Source organism: Tamandua tetradactyla, chromosome 8 (genome assembly GCF_023851605.1).
Source record: "Tamandua tetradactyla isolate mTamTet1 chromosome 8, mTamTet1.pri, whole genome shotgun sequence".
Taxonomy (NCBI): Eukaryota; Metazoa; Chordata; class Mammalia; order Pilosa; family Myrmecophagidae; genus Tamandua; species Tamandua tetradactyla.
Genome location: NC_135334.1, coordinates 14,822,743 through 14,840,129, shown reverse-complemented (window position 1 = coordinate 14,840,129; position 17,387 = coordinate 14,822,743). Strand labels below are relative to the sequence as shown.

The 17,387-nt window shown below is 35.6% G+C and overlaps 2 protein-coding genes across 2 annotated transcripts; both read left to right on the top strand.

The window, feature by feature from the left end:
• The first annotated feature begins 3,843 nt into the window (after positions 1–3,843).
• On the top strand, positions 3,844–4,785 carry LOC143643222 (olfactory receptor 8B8-like). The gene has a single exon (XM_077111978.1). The coding sequence runs from the start codon at positions 3,853–3,855 to the stop codon at positions 4,783–4,785; it is 933 nt and encodes a 310-aa protein (XP_076968093.1). The 5' UTR covers positions 3,844–3,852.
• Positions 4,786–16,164: 11,379 nt separating this feature from the next.
• On the top strand, positions 16,165–17,154 carry LOC143644989 (olfactory receptor 8B3-like). Its single transcript, XM_077114666.1, has one exon. It carries the CDS (start codon positions 16,165–16,167, stop codon positions 17,152–17,154), a length of 990 nt encoding a protein of 329 aa, XP_076970781.1.
• Positions 17,155–17,387: the final 233 nt, after the last annotated feature.

Here is a 17,387-nt window from a genome sequence, read left to right as displayed (position 1 = left end):
GAAACAGAAACTATAGGGAAAAGAATGGAAAAACTTGAGCAGGGAATCAGGGAACTGAATGACAATATGAAGCGCACAAATATACATGTTGTGGGTGTCCCAGAAGGAGAAGAGAAGGGAAAAGGAGGAGAAAAACTAATGGAAGAAATTATCACTGAAAATTTCCCAACTCTTATGAAAGACCTAAAATTACAGATCCAAGAAGTGCAGCGCACCCCAAAGAGAATAGACCCAAATAGGCGTTCTCCAAGACATTTACTAGTTAGAATGTCAGAGGTCAAAGAGAAAGAGAGGATCTTGAAAGCAGCAAGAGAAAAACAATCTGTCACATACAAGGGAAACCCAATAAGACTATGTGTAGATTTCTCAGCAGAAACCATGGAAGCTAGAAGACAGTGGGATGATATATTTAAATTACTAAAAGAGAAAAACTGCCAACCAAGACTCTTATATCCAGCAAAATTGTCCTTCAAAAATGAAGGAGAAATTAAAACATTTATAGACAAAAAGTCACTGAGAGAATTTGTGACCAAGAGACCAGCTCTGCAAGAAATACTAAAGGGAGCACTAGAGTCAGATACGAAAAGACAGAAGAGAGAGGTATGGAGTAAAGTGTAGAAAGAAGGAAAATCAGATATGATATATATAATACAAAAGCCAAAATGGTAGAGGAAAATATTATCCTAACAGTAATAACACTAAAAGTTAATGGACTGAATTTCCCAATCAAAAGACATAGAATGGCAGAATGGATTACGACCCAGCAATACCACTGCTAGGTATCTACTCAAAGGACTTAAGGGCAAAGACACAGACGGACATTTGCACACCAGTGTTTATAGCAGCATTATCTACAATTGCAAAGAGATGGAAACAGCCAAAATGTCCATCAACAGACGAGTGGCTAAACAAACTGTGGCGTATACCTAGGATGGAATATTATGCAGCTTTAAGACAGACTAAACTTATGAAGCATGTAACAACATGGATGGACCTAGAGAACATTATGCTGAGTGAGTCTAGCCCAAAACTAAAGGACAAATACTGTATGGTCCCACTGATGTGAACCGACATTCAAGAATCAGCTTGGAATATATCATTGGTAACAGAGACCAGCAGGAGTTAGAAACAGGGTAAGATAATGGGTAATTGGAGCTGAAGGGATACAGACTGTGCAACAGGACTAGATACAAAAACTCAAAAATGGACAGTACAATAATACCTAAGTGTAATGTAACTAGGTTGAAACACTGAATGAAGCTGCACCTGAAATATGTTTTTTTGTTTGTTTGTGTGTTTGTATCCTTTGTTTTTATTTTTTTCTTTTTCCTTTTTATATATATTTTTTATTAGTATTATTATTTTAATTCTCTTCTCTGTATTAACATTCTATATCTTTTTCTGCTGTTTTGCTAGTTCTTTTCCTAAATCGATGCAAATGTACTAAGAAATGATGATCATACATCTATGTGATGATACTAAGAATTACTGAGTGCATGTGTAGAATGGAATGATTTCTAAATGTTGTGTTAATTTCTTTTCTTTTTTTTGATTAATAAAAAAATTAAAAAAAAAATCCTAGGGAGTGCCTTGGATTATAAGTCTCCACAAAAAGTTTTCATAGTATGTTTATTTTTTCAGACACCCAAAGCCTCCAGATTAATCCTCTGTTAGATAAGCCCTGGAACCCAGAGATAGCGATCTGTTTCGCTCCTCTACCCATAATGTCAACACCCCTTTCCAGCACAAGGAAGTTAAAACAGTCATTCCAGATACCCCTGAAGACTGAGAGAAAGATCAAATGACAGGGAGTATAAGTATAACTGAGAAAGCAGGATTTAACAAATGACTGTGAATACTGACTAATTATATAGACATTTCTTTTTAGTGTCCAGTGTTTTAGAAGAACCAGAAGGAAATACCTGAAGTTGTTGAATTATAATCCAGTAGCCCTGTTCTGATTTCTGAAAATGATTGCATATAGAAAAAAAGTCAAATGCCCATGTTTGTATGAATCTACTTCTGAATGTTTGGTTCTATTCCAGTAATCTATATATCTATCGCTGGCAGTAGCCCACTGTCTTAGTTAACCTACCTCTGTTGTAATTCCTAAAATTGAATAGAGTGCAAAACTAGTGGTCAGTAAGATGGAGGGGTAAGGGATGGGATGTTTGGGATTTTCTTTTTCCTTCTTATTTCTTCTATGGGTAATGTAAATGTTCCAAAAATAAATACTAGTGATGAATGCACAAATTTGTTATGTTACTGTGAACCATTGATTAAATACTTTCTGTGCATTGTATGGTGTGTGATTTTATCTCAATAGAATTACATTTAAATAAAAGATCATATTAAGGATGTTGACATAAACATTTCCAGTAGGTGTTTAGAAGTAAAAACTTTAGTGAAAGATAAGGCTTTAAATTTTATTTTGGAGATATCTTAGAAGAGATAATACCTGATGTCAATTACGGCAATTCCTTGACAGTTTTCAAATATAGAAGCCTAGAGGCAAAACTCTTGCAGAAAAACCCACAGTAAGATATGGGAAGAATGATGTTATAAACAATACAATAAGTAGATTTTTCTTCAGAGTCGAAGAGGGCAGGGAGATGAAAGTTTTCCTTCTTATCCCTGTGATGGTGTTTTATAATCCCAAGAGATGAGTCAAAACTTGAGGAAAACATTGGTCCCTAAAGAAGTAAAGACATACTGTAGTCCAGGGTGTAAATACATTCCCCTTAGTTCCCTATTATCCATAGTTATTCCTTGGGGAAAGAGACTGAACAAACTTCTCATCTGTTTATAATGAAGTGCCTTGTACCATTAAACTAACATTATCTTCAGAGCTTATTATGCAAAAACGTGAAAATAATAAAGTAGTCTTCTGTTTTCTACTGCTTGAAAGGACTCAAAATTAAAAATCAGAAATTATGATTTTTAATTATGATTTCCAGGACATCCTGGAAATTGTCTGTTCTGCATCCTCTTAGAGGCAAAGGAAATGAAATCACTGAACTCACAATTGTCTTTTAAAGACCTAGGTGGCAAATAACAGTGACTGGGAAGCTCAGAGGTTTTCTGTCCTAAAGACGGTGAGTTTCTGAATTCCATTCACATTATATCCTCCATATTTTGAGATAAAAAGTCTAGGTATTAAGCCTTGTGGCTTTCTCTGACATTTTGTGTAGTCTTGCCACTATGGTGAATTTGGTGGAATAATCTGTTTGAGGGGCAGCATAGAATGTTCAGAGTCGATAGAAGCCTCATGGTTCCCCTATCTCAGCATGTACATTCCCTGTCTTTTCAGAAAGTCATTCTTGTAGACTTACAGTTTTTATTCTGTGGCTTAGGGAAGCTGCTGAACCTTTCCTTGGTTCTGATCCCTTAGTTTTGATCTGGGACCCAGGTCCGTGGTTCTCACCCTATCAGGGACTAAGTGCACTGGAGGCCAGCTCCAGTAGCTTCATCCTCTGCCTCCAGTTTGATGATGAACAGAGGGCTCAGGAGAATCAGTAAATGATGGGATAAGAGAAAATTCTCTCCTGATTCATCTGCTCCCTTCTTCCTTCATTTTCCAGCAGTCATGTTTCCTATGTCAGCAGTGTCTTTTGCTCTATAGACTATGTAGGCGGTACTCTTAGTTATGTTTAGTTTTGGATTTTTTTAAGAAAAGTCATTGTCACCCAATATCATGGTAATGGTAAAGGCCAATTCTCTGGGTCCACATTAGGCTAATCTCAGACATTCCCACTACGGAGCCCCCTCCTGTAGGAGGAGATATTGTGGGAAGATCTGTGTTTCCCTCTATACTGACCCTTTTCTTTGTGCCCACAGATCCCCCACACCAGAATGGCTATTGGAAATGCCTCTTTCGTGTCTGAATTCATTCTGGTGGGACTAACAGACAACCCAGATCTCCAACTCCTCCTGTTTTTCCTGTTTCTAGCAATGTATACGGTCACTGTGTTTGGAAACTTGGGCTTGGTAACTCTAATTGGGCTGAATTCCCACCTTCACACCCCCATGTACTTTTTCCTCCTTAACTTGTCCTTCATAGACCTCTGTTATTCTTCTGTTTTTACTCCCAAGATGCTAGTTGACTTCATATCAAGAAAGAATATTATCTCCTTTATTTCATGCATGATCCAGCTCTACTTTTTCTGTTTTTTTGGTATTTCAGAGTGCTACGTTCTCACCTCAATGGCCTATGATCGCTATGTGGCCATCTGTAATCCACTTTTGTATAACATTGCTATGTCCCCTAAAGTGTGTGTCAACCTTATTTTTGGTTCATATTTGATGGCATTTTCCAGTGCTGTGGCCCACATGGGAAACATGCTGAGACTGACCTTCTGTGATGCCAATACCATCAACCATTATTTCTGTGACATCCTACCTGTGTTCCAGCTCTCCTGCATGAGCACCTTTGCAAATAAACTGGTGGTCTTCATTGTGGCAGGTATCAACATCACTGTGCCCACTCTAACCATCTTTATCTCGTATGGTTTCATTATCTGCAGCATCTGTCGCATCCATTCCACTGAGGGCAAGTCCAAAGCCTTCAGCACCTGCAGCTCCCACATCATGGCTGTTTCTCTGTTCTTCGGATCAGGTTCATTTATGTATCTCAATCCATCTTCTGCCAGGTCTACAACTGAGGGTAAAACCTCTTCTGTCTTTTATACCAATGTGCTTCCCATGATAAACCCCTTAATCTACAGCTTGAGGAATAAAGATGTAATACTTGCCATGAAGAAAAGCCTGAAAAGAGGAATGTTTTGATCAGACTCTGTTTCTCTTTGTCAAAGTAGTTTCAGGGCAGGGAGATGTTGTATATAATTACAACAGTTTTTTGCTGGCAGCTGTCCTATCCTATTGTTTTCTTATCATGGTGAAGGGAATCTGAGTACTGTCTTAAATATTAGTTTCTATTTTTTTTACTAGGTCTTCCTCTTTTCATCAGTATTTATTTCTTTTCCTTCTTTTTCTTAAACAGGAAAAAAATTCTGTTTTTTCCTGTTTAAGCAACACATTAAGAAAGGAATTTATTATCTGTGGTTTTTTGACTTGTCAGTTTGATATTCCTCTTGGAAACTAAACTCTGCAACTGATCAAATTTCTCTACAAAGATACTTTGTCATTCGACGGTGTGGCAGGGGCACTTGTATGTCAGTTTAAATTTGCTATTGGAAGCATGAGTCAAGCAATCTGTCTTGATTCCTTTCTTTCCTTCCTTCATGAGAAGACGAAGGTCTCAATCAAATGTCAGTGTTTCAGTGAGATAGAAGGTTACATAAGGCTTCAATTATATCCCACTTTGTAGGGGTAAATGCTAAGGATTTATCTTCCTACTGCTTTGACTTTCACATTTTTCTTTCAACATCCAAACAAATAATAATAGATAGTCGATATATAAGTACTGCCTGGGGAGGAAACTGGAGCCTCAATGATATTATTGAGTTAAAGTCACACAGATTCTCATTGCAAGAGCCTGGATTTAGCCTCCGCGTTTTAAGTTTATTGCTCTTTCTAGTATATGTTGTGTGCTGGCTTGAAGCTGTTATGTACCCCAGAAAAGTCCGTGTTCTTTTATTACATACCTTTGGGTGGGAATTTTGATTAGGTTGCTTCAATTGAGATATGATTTATCCAATTCAAGGTGGGTCTTCATCCTTTCCTTGTGTCCTGTATGAGGATAAAAGAGAGAAACTCTGAGAGAGAGTTTAGAGAGAAATTCCTGGAGATGCTAAGAGAGGACACAGATGCTGAGAGAGAAGCCACTGGAATCAGAAGCTGAAAGCAGTGGAATCCAGGAGTGAAGGACCAGCAGATGCTAGCCATGAGCCTTCCCATGTGACAGAGGTGTCTAGATGCCAGCAGGATTTTTTCAGAGACCAGATATTGCCCTGTTGATGCCTTAATTGGGACATTTTCGCAGACGAAGAACTGCAAATTTTAAGTAAATGAGTCCCACCTGTAAAAGCCAACCCAGTTCTGAATTATTGCATACTGGCAGCTTTCACAAACCAAATTTTGCTTCCACTTTATTTTATTATTTTTATTTCAATAAATATCACAAATGGGCAAACATTTCAAATTTTTGAAAGTTATACTTTGAATTTCTCTCAAGGTAGGTATTGCTTTTTTGTTTGATTCTTTAAGGAAATACTTTCTTGAGACATTTTTATTGACAAAGAGGAGGCCTGCTTTGTTCTCATGATTGTTAGATGATTGGATTACATGGAAAGGTGCATTTATTTGAAATAAAACAAATGAAATAAACTTGTAACATTCGCATGTGTTTATGATTCAAAATCACGTGTCAGGAGAGAGAAATAGGATCAGTGGCATGTCATTAATGCAAGGCAAATGGATGTATGGTCAATAATAGGAGGTCCCTCAGTAGTGAAAAGCAAATGAGGGTTTACAGATCTCATTTCCATCTGAGTTTGTATCCTGTACTGTAGAGTTTTGTAATCATCTTTACTGTGCATTAAGTTTGGCAAAACTACAGTGTACAATAACCATGCAGTAATAGTCTTTTGGAAAATGAAAGTGGATAGGGTGCGTCCACATATTTGGGAAATCAAATAGAGAGAGGACAAGAACTTGAGGAGCTGAAATAGTGAATGCCAAGTGCAACTCTGGAATTCAGAAAGTAAATGATGGGAAAATGAAATTTCATATCCACTCCTATCTTTTCTCTTTGGGAAGTTCCTTGAGATATTATGTAGATCACAGGAATTTTTTTTGTAGGATGAGAGTTTGGGTTATTAGCTTAATGAATGACTGAACCTAGAGGGCTGGTCAACCTGGGTAACAATTTTATCATACCTGATTATCTTGGCTTCCATTAGCTACCCCCATGGGGATTTTAGAGTGTAAAAACCCAAATTGCAGCTGTGAGAGCAATTATAATTTTGAGAGAGAGATCTGGTGAATGAACCAATTGTTACAGTGTCTTTTCCAGAATACTCTGTTGAATTATTTTTCTTCTGAAGAAACTGGAAAAAAGTTGACTACTCTAAAAATCCTTACTGGTGTATCAAATAACAAATTAAATGTTTCATAATGTTTACTTCATCATCCCTACTCAATAGATATTGTGAAATTTAGCATAGCTGGTTTCTTTTTTTTTTTAATTAGCATTACAAAATCCTTGACTAAGGTTAAATGGCCACTCATTACCCATTCCCTGGCCCAAAGTCAATATGCCTGTTTTTTACTTGCCTCTATTGATAGAAAATATTTCCCAAAGACTGGAGTTTTCTTATTTATTTTTCTTTTCCTTTTAGTCCCTTTTGAAAACATTGAGTATCTATGGGAAAAAAAGTGTCTCTAAGAAAAATATTGCACATAAGGTAGATGAATCACTTTAACCATTATTTTACGTTAGCCATTGTTTTACTCATTTACATCAAGACATCCTGAAAAATATGTGTATTGATGATTATTAACACTGTTCCTAGAAACACTTTGTGAGCTTACTTAAACTCTGCCTAACCAGTAATACAATAAACATTTTACAGTAGAAACTGTGATTTTTCAGTGCTTTGCTGCTTTGCATATTTAGAATACTGGGTTGTCAAGAAATACATGTCTAGTTGGGTAATCTTATTTCAATAACAATAATAAAATATTATATTATAAATAATAACATGAGTCTGTAGAGGAAATACATGATTCTCATGATCCCAATAAGTGTGGAGGGTGGTTTACATTATAAAAATTAAAATATACAGTGACATTAAAATTTTGAAAAAGTATATTGGGCTTACTGTAAGTTTTGTTGTCACTTAAAGACAGATAGTATGCATTAAGTTAGATGAAACATTTTAGCTATTGCTTTTCTTCTAAATGAGATTTATCATGAAACAAAGGTGTATATTAAAGTTCATAATCTATGTTCCTAAAAACATTTTATGAACTTACTTAAACTCTGTCTCAACAATAATTCAATAAACATCAGTATGTTTATTTTATTTTCTCTATTCCTTTCATTATTTTATTTCTCTGATGTTTTTCATGCTTTGTATGTTTAGAATGTCAGCGTTACTGGGTGGGCAAGACAGACATACTAAATTTTATTATCTTTTCTCAATAACAATAAGATGATTTATAATCATAAATAATATTAATAAAGTATAATAATAAAACAATGATATATCAATAATGAAGAAACACAAGTAATTTGGAAGCTTAATGTTCTTGCCATCCAATAGGTCAACAAAACATACCCATTTTTGGTTATTTTAATTTTATTTTCATTTCTAATATTTTATTTTACAAAGATTTTAGCAGAGATTATTTATAGAAGTCTCTTCTGTCTTTCATCCACTTCTCTAGAATTTAATGTCCAAAACCAGAAAACTGATATTGGTCATTAAACCCCTAACCAAATATAACTGATTGTCCCAATGATGTTCCATTTTTAAATTTTGTTTTATTTTTTGATTTTTGTTACTCATGCAGCAATAGATGATCACATATTTTATTTAGTTGTTAAGCATTTTAATTATCTCCAATTTGAAACAGTTTATCAATCTTTGTCTTGCATGGCCTTCACTCTTTTTAAAGAATACTAACCAATACTTTTGTAAAATGTTCCTCAGTTTGAATTTGTCTGAAGTTTCCTCATAATATCAGTTTATGCATTTTTGGCAAGAATTTCAAAGAAGTGACATTGTGCCCTTCTTCATTCACTTTAAATATTATTACTGATAATGTTTATTTTTATCACTTACCTATGTTGACATGGTCAAATTCTCCATTGTAAAGATGTTATTATTATCTTGTCCTTAAAATTATCATCTGGGATATATTTTTAAGGCTAGTTTCTCATTATATTTGCCCACTAATTTTTACATGCACTGATGATGATTCATACCTGAAAGTGTTGTTACTCAGGTGTTTTTCAAATGATTTTTTAAAAATTTTTTACCATTCACTCTAAAAATATACATTGGAATTCTACTACATGAATATCTTTCCTTTCTCTATCTACCTACCTATCTATTATTATTCATTCATTTATACATTTTAAAAATATATGTATGGTCTCATGGATAATTATTAGATAATATGAGTTAGAATCTATCACCATCATTATGTTTTTTATTGCTCTAATTATATCACATTTGGGCCTTTGGGAAACCCTTCAGGTTTGCTTATTGCTTTTCTGGCATGTGTTCTAGTTGTTGAGTATTTTATTATTTTCTGTCACCACAAGCTAATCTAGTCTCACCTTTGCCATGAATTCAGCCATTTCTTCAAGTATTCTGGGGTCTTTTTATTTGAAAATTTTATTTGGAAGCCATGATGTGAAAAATAAGTATGTCCATTGTTTCTAAGTGGTATTACTTCTAGGATTTCAGCAAACAGATCAAGGAAGTACATGTATGTATACCTATTTACATTTCTACTTATGTGAATATATATTAAAATTTGAGTTTATTTTGATACTTTTTATTACAAACCAAGACGATTATGCTTATTGTAGCCTCCCATTCCCTCCTTATTTACAAGAAAGCTGACATTTACTATTATCAAAGTGTATATGGCATATCCATTTATTTGCTTAATATATTTGCAATTATAATGCCTACCTGCTTATTTCTTATAAATAGTTGCAGCATTGCTAATACATACATCTTTGAGAAATAGATTTCATATCTAGAGTATAATAATTATTTATTATTTTTCATACTTACCTTCAGATTCTGTTTCAGTATAATGTTTTCCCAAGTTACTTAGCTTAGGTTCTGTTTTTCTCTTTTATGCACAGTATGGTTATGCTAATTATTTATTGGATGTAGAGAAATATATTGATGGTATAATACTTATGAAAACTGACATTAAGAAAGAACTGGGAAAAACTGAAAAGATACCTGATTTATGCCATGCAGTCTCTTAAATGTTAAGAATTTGGTGATACAAGCTACATTTTGGGGAATTTTTCAAGTTGGGAACAAAACAAGAGGAAGTGCTTGAAAGTGCATTTAAGGAATAATTCGACTTTCAAGTCTCTTCTATCTACTACTACTGCCTGCTGCCAGCTGACTGCCTCCATTTTAATCACAATAAAGAAGACAGATTTATTGTTAAGGATGGTAATCTCAAAATGTTTCTGAATTACCAGTCTATGAGCTTATGTGAGAAAGGGCTTCCTATACTGAAAACAGGACAATTCAATTGAAATTTTAACTAGTGAATGCTTACACCCCTGCTTTCTTCTTCTACCCAGGTCAGCTAACAGGATGCTGGAAACTGAGTTTATATCATCCTGAGAGATTGGAAGGCCCTTTGCAGTGTCTCAAACAAGCTGATAACATACCTAATAGCATTACCACTAGGGTCACCAATTGAACTGACCACTGAGGCTCTCAGTTGTCAAAGATATGCCCCCTCATGGAGATGGTAGTTCTCCTGTAGAATCCTTACCTAAATGTTAAGGCATTGGTTAACAGGCAGAGACATTCAAAGAGAATACATAACATAAAATAAACATGCTGAGAAAAAAAAAATACAAATTCAAGAATAAAGACAATACAAGGAGACGAAAAGTGAGGAAAACATTTCACAAGAGGACAACATGTGCTCTTGAAGATCAAATATGATGGTCAAAATAATACCAGTAAATGCCCTGGAAGACAAAGTTGAGACTGTGTGCTAGAGAGGAGATTAAGTAATAGAAACTAGTTCAGAACATCAGAAATAGATGTTGGTGTAGAAAGAAGAAATTTCAGAATCTGACACCTTAATAATGGAAAGTGCAGAATGAGAATAGTTAGTAAAAAGAGGAGGAAATACCAATTTATAAAAACATTTTTTTTCCAGAACTGAGGGACTTAAATTTCCAGCATGGAACTAATTAATTCTCCTCCAAATGTAAAAAAAAAGGGGGGGAGTACGTATTTAACATTGTGAATACTCAGAGCAATAGAAAACTCTAACATTAAAAACTTTCAGAATGGGGGTAAACTAACAAATACTTTTCCCAAAATAGTATCAAGAATCAGAAAGAAATTGAGTTTCTCACTATGGGATCAATATTTTCAAAATAATGATGTGAAAATAACCTACAAGTTAGTAGTCTGTTCCTATTCAATATCTAATGAATATGAAAGTACAATTAAGACAGTTTCAGACTTACATGATGAGTAAAATATGCATTTAATTAAATGCACATTTTCTCAAGAATTCAAGATGATTCACGTTGAATCAAAACGAGTAGGGAAATTTAAAAATAGGTGGGGGAAATGTGATTTAGGAAATAGAAGACCCAGCACAAGAGAAGGACAGAGAATCCCCAGAATGATGGTAAACAAAGATCTCAAGATTGTCAGATTTGCATCACAGTCTGAGGAAAGTCTATGAAGATTACAGTGGGTCAGGAATCTCCTGGAAACTCTTGTGTAAGAAGATGAAATTGATTGAATGGCAGTGAATGAATGGACTGAAAGAAGACTTAGAAACAATGGGGAAGAAGTCAGGAAAATATCAGAGATAATTTGTAGAATAATAAGCAAATGAGAGTATAAACTCAATTACATGAAAAAGAGGAAGAGTTATGAACACAAAAACCATCATGGGATAACATGGATTAGCTCTGAATAGTTTTTATGAATGTTCATAATAGTATAAGAAGAATATTTATCTAAACTAACATGATTATAACCACACTGATAAGAAAGATGAGTGGGGGTCTGAGATAAAGTTGTGTGCATGTGTGAATGTGTGTGTACAGTGGGAGTATGTGGAATGTAAAAAAGGGCTACATTATCATTTTCCATAGAAATCAAAGTTCCATTACAGTAATCTAAATCTGAGGTGCAGAGACGCTACCAAGGCTCTATAAATGAAGGAAAGGACAAACCAGGATTGTAAAGAGATTGATTCTCCAAGATGTGCAGACTGGATCAGGGGTAATATTGAGGAGGAGGAGCAAAGGATAGCAATGTAGTTTAGGGATAGGATGCCTGGATGGGGTAAGAAGAACTTATAAAGTGATGATCTAAAGACAATCAGAGCTTGGTATAGTAAGAAAACACACAATTTGGTTTGGAGCACCTGGAGACATCTGTAATACATAGAAATACATAAATTGGAAATGCCCAGGAGGCACTCACAGAAGAGGTCCAGGTTTTCCATGTAGACCAGGGGTTTTTACTGTGGGTAATTTTATCTGAGGAGAAATTTGAATTTTTTTTTCCTTAAGGTCCCCCAATGGGGGGGTGTAGTACTGATATCTAATGGTTAGAGGTCAAGGATGCTGTACATCCTATAGTGCACATGGCAGCCCCCCACAGCAGAGAATTATTCAATCCACAATTCCATTCTGTGAAGGTAGAGAACTCTCGTATAAATGAATATGGAAAAAGAGAAAGGCAAGGCGTCCTGACACATTCTTGTTTCATATATCAGGTCTACTCCTAGTACTTTAAATGAGTTAACTCAATTACAAAAATTCTATAAAATAGATCTTTTATTAGACCCATTTTATATGTGATGATAAAAGATTCAGAAAAATTAAATTATTTTTCTAAAATCTCACAGTTAGGTACTGAAGATGTTTGTTTTTAAACTCAATGTGAATGGAGCATTCATTAAATAACCAAGTTCATTGCTTAAAAATTTTGCATTCCATCTGACATCAGAACACAATCCCACCATGTTCTCTCCCACTCCATAACAAGGATAACCTCTCCTCCAGTTTCCAATCATTCGTTCATTCTTTTCTTCTACGAACTCACTAGGAGCACCTTTATAGTTCATATTTCTAACATTCTTTTTGTGATGGTGTATATTCTTTCAAACAATAGATACTTTCTCTATGGCTCACCTCACTTCTATTGAGCCCTCACCAGAATTGATTTTACAGTCCATGTTTCTATGACAATGTAAAGTTTTTCTATCAAGTGACTCAAAATTCTTCCAACTTCTACCCATTTCTGAATTCCAAATCTATTCCATATAGATTTCCAAAATGTTACATAAATGGATTCATATATAATATAGTATTTTAGAATGACTCTTTTCTCTTAGCCTAATGAATTTGAGATTCATCCATATTGTTACATGTATTAGTAATTCATTCCTCTTTATTGTTGTGTATGTTTCATTTTATGGACATATAATAGAGTGTCCTTTAATCAGCTGAAGAATAATTAAGGCAAATAAAATAAATACACAGTTTTATTGTAAATTAAAATATACATAAATACTTTGGATTTGAATTTTGTAAAAACTGCCAAACAGTTTTACATACTAGCTGTATTATATTGATTCCCACCAATAATGTATGGGGATGTCAGTTACTCCTCATTCTTACCAGCACTAGGTACAGTCATATGCAGTAACATCTCATTTTAATTTCAATTTGCATTTCTTTAATAAATAATGACATTCAGAAGCTCTTCATTGATTGATTTTTTTTCCATCCATACATCATTGTTAGTAAAGTATTCAAATCGGTTGCTTATTTATCATTTGGGTAGTCTTTTTATTACTGAGCTTTAACTTTTCATTATATTTTATGGATACAAGTTCTTTATCAGAAAGATGATTAGCATGTATTATCTCCCATCCCTTGGCTTGTCCTGTTTCCATGGAGATGTGACCATGCCCATCTAAGGTTGGTCTTAATTAGCTCACTGGGGTCCTTTAAGAGGCAAATATTTTGGGGAAAGCTGACAGATGTTTAGAGATGCGGAAGGAAAACATCCCAGGAGATGCCAGAAGCTGAGAGTGCTAATACAGAGAGGAAAGATGACAGACGCTTGGAAATAGAACATTCTGGTAGATGCTGAGGAAGGTCCCACAAGGGCTGGGAGAACCATTTTGGTAACTAACCCATAGGGCATTCTTCAGGATAGACCACATGCTGGGCATGAAGCAGGTATAAATAAATTTTAAAAGATTGAAAGTATATTAAATGCTTTCTCTAATCATAGTGGAATGATTCTAAGATATCAGTAACATTGAGAACTAGAAATGCACAAGTATATGGAGGGTAAACAATAAAATTAAAATCAAAATTTCCTTGACAAAAAAGAAGTTGCAAGAAAAATCAGTAAATATCTTGACAAGAATGGGTGCTTCAAATGACTTTGTCCATAGAGTGAAAAGGCAACTGACTCAATGGGAAAAAATATTGGGAAATCATATATTTGATAAGGGTTTGATGTTCAGATTAGATAAATAAATCCTATAACCCAATAATAAAAAGATAAGCAATTCAATTAAAAATGAGCAAAAAACATGAATAGACATTTTTCCAAAGAGGAAATACGGATGGCTAAAAATCACATGAAAGGATGCTCAGGTTCACTATTAGCAAAATGCAAATCAACAGCGCAATGTAGTATCATCTGCCACTTACTGGAAGGGCTGCTATTAAACAAACAGGAAACTAGGAATACTGGAGAGGATGTGGAGCAATCTGAGACATTTATTCACTGCTGCTGGAAATGTGAAATGGTACAGCCAGAACATAAATAATGAGAGCTGATATCTAAGCACTTGACTTACATTAACTCAGTTTACAGTTACCACAACCCAATGACAAATATGTTATTATTCCCACTATTATCTGAGAAACTCTCTAAGGCAGAGAGTTTAAGTGATTTGTCCAAGTTGTTGGGAGTCAAATTATGGAAGTAAGAGTCAAAAACGTCCTCTGACTTCAGAGGTCTAATTCTTATCTATTATCATGAGAAGAAATTAATGACTTTAGTTACTGAAATATTACATTTATGGACCATTAAGGATATTCAGGTAGATATTTCCAGTAAGTGTTTAGAAATAAACACAGTAGAAGTAAGGCAAAGCATTAAAATTTATCTGCAGATGTATTAGAAGAAATAACACCTGAATTCAGTTAACGCAATTCTTGAGGAATTTATAATAAAGAATATAGAAACCTTGGCAGAACCCACATGGAAATACTCCTTTGGATATGGGATTCAAGAATGAAATAAAACAAGGCAATAGACAAAGATGAACATGGTAGAAATAGGAGAGTTCCATTTTTGCTCTGCATTGGGGGATATACAATCCCTAGAGTGAAATGAAAACTTGAGTAAATTGTTGAGGTCCTAAGGTGCTAAAGACACGTGGTGGTTGAGGGTGAAAATATAATCCCCTTATTTACCTATTACTCACAGAATCTGTTCCCTGGAGAAGAGACTGATAAATGTATAACCTGTCTGTAAACAAGTTCAATATATTATTGAACTAACACTAAATTGTCTGCATTTTTACTTAGACATGCCTCAGCTTCCCTCTGCCATTTGAGGGGGTTCAATGTCAAAATCAAAAATTGTGATCTGTAAGTCTGAAATACTTCCAGGGCATATTGTAAATTAAATCTGTTCTTTATTTTCTTTGAGTCAAAGAAATCAAAATTTCAAAGTTTAAAATTGACCTTCAGTGTCCACGCAGGTAAATAACAGTGATCATGAAGCTCAGATTTTCTGGATGAAGAGGGTGAGTACCTCAATTCCACTCATTTTGTATCCTCCCTATTTTGAGACAGAAATCCAGGCTTTAAAAAATGGTGCTTCATCTCCCATATTGTGCAGTCCTGACATACAAGTGAATCAGGTGGAATAATCTGAGGGTGCAGCAGAGACTGTCCAGAGACTTCAGGGCCCTCAGAGTTTCCGTATCTCAGTGTGTAGTTCCCTCTGCAGGGAGGTAAATCTCACTTATCTAGAAATGCCTTTTACTCTGTGACTTGGAGGAGTTACCAGACTTCTCCTAGACTCTGGACCCTCAGTTTTGTACTAGAAAAAATGTTCATGTTTTCCACCCCACCAGCATCCAAGCTGTGAGAGAGGTCAGCTCCAGGTTGCCAGTGCCTCTTCCTTGAGATTTAAGACTGACGGGAGGGCTCAGAGGAATAAAGAGATTCTGTTGCTTGGGTTTTCTAGTAGTCATAATTTTATGTGGCAGCACTGGACTTCACCATGTGGGGTAAGTTGTCAGTGTTCTTTGTTATAAAAAGCTTTAAAGGCTATAATACTGGGAAATCGGTGTCACTTGGGTCCATGTTGGCCTAGTCTCAGGCATTCCCATTGCTGAGCTCAGTCCTTTAGATGGAGATATTGTGGAAAGACCTAGATTGCTCTTTAATGCAAGAATTTTCTCTTGTCCCCACAGATGCCACAGAGCAGAACTGGTATTGGAAATGGGTCTCTCATGAATGAATTCATTCTGGTTGGCCTAACAGACCACCCATATCTCCAAATCCCACTTTTCTTTCTGTTTCTGTCAATGTTTATATTCACCGTGTTGGGAAACTTGGGCTTCATAATTCTAATCGGGCTGTGTTCCCACCTTCACACCCCCATGTACTTTTTCCTCTTTAATTTGTCTTTCACAGACCTCTGTTACTCTTCTGTTTTCACACCCAAAATGCTGAGCAACTTCTTATCAGAAAAAAATATTATCTCCTACCAGGGGTGCATGGCACAGCTCTATTTCTTCTGCTTTTTTGCCATCTCTGAGTGCTATGTGCTGACCTCAATGGCCTATGATCGTTATGTGGCCATCTGTAATCCACTCTTGTATAATGCTGTCATGTCCCCTAAAGTGTGCTCTATACTTATGTTTGGTTCATACCTGATGGCATTTTCTGGTGCTATGGCTCACACTGGATGTATGCTGAGACTGACCTTCTGTGATGCCAACACCATCGACCATTATTTCTGTGACATCCTCCCAGTGCTCCAGCTCTCCTGCACAAGCACCTTTGTCAATGAGCTGGTGGTCTTCACTGTGGGGGGCATCAACATTATCGTGACCTGTCTCACTATCTTTATATCTTATGGTTTCATTCTCTCCAGCATCCTACACATCAACTCCACCGAAGGCAGGTCCAAAGCCTTCGGCACCTGCAGTTCCCATACAATGGCTGTTTCTTTGTTCTTTGGATCAACTGCATTTGTGTATCTCCAGCCATCTTCTTCCATGTCTATGAATATGAGAAAAACCTCTTCTGTCCTTTACACCAATGTGGTTCCCATGATGAACCCCTTAATCTACAGCTTGAGGAACAAAGATGTTAAACTTGCTGTGAGAAAGACCCTGAGTAGAAAAATTTTAATTAGAAAGGGGCTCTGGGGCGGGCCACGGTGGCTCAGCAGGTAAGAATGCTTGCCTGCCAAGCCTGAGGACCCAGGTTCGATTCCCGGTGCCTGCCCATATAAAAAAAAAAAAAAAAAAAGAAAGGGGCTCTGCTGTGCAGGTAGTTTCAGGAGAAGAAGATTCAGCATGTTTTCTTGCAACAGACTTCTTGCCTGTCTTCTTATCCTACTTATTTCTTATCATATTGAAGGAAATTTGTGGTTTCTTTAGAAAATTTATTTACTTTTGTTAAAGTA

Coding starts and splice junctions, on each gene's coding strand:
- LOC143644989 (XM_077114666.1), top strand. CDS start 16,165: ATGCCACAGAGCAGAACTGGTATTGGAAATGGGTCTCTCATGAATGAA.
- LOC143643222 (XM_077111978.1), top strand. CDS start 3,853: ATGGCTATTGGAAATGCCTCTTTCGTGTCTGAATTCATTCTGGTGGGA.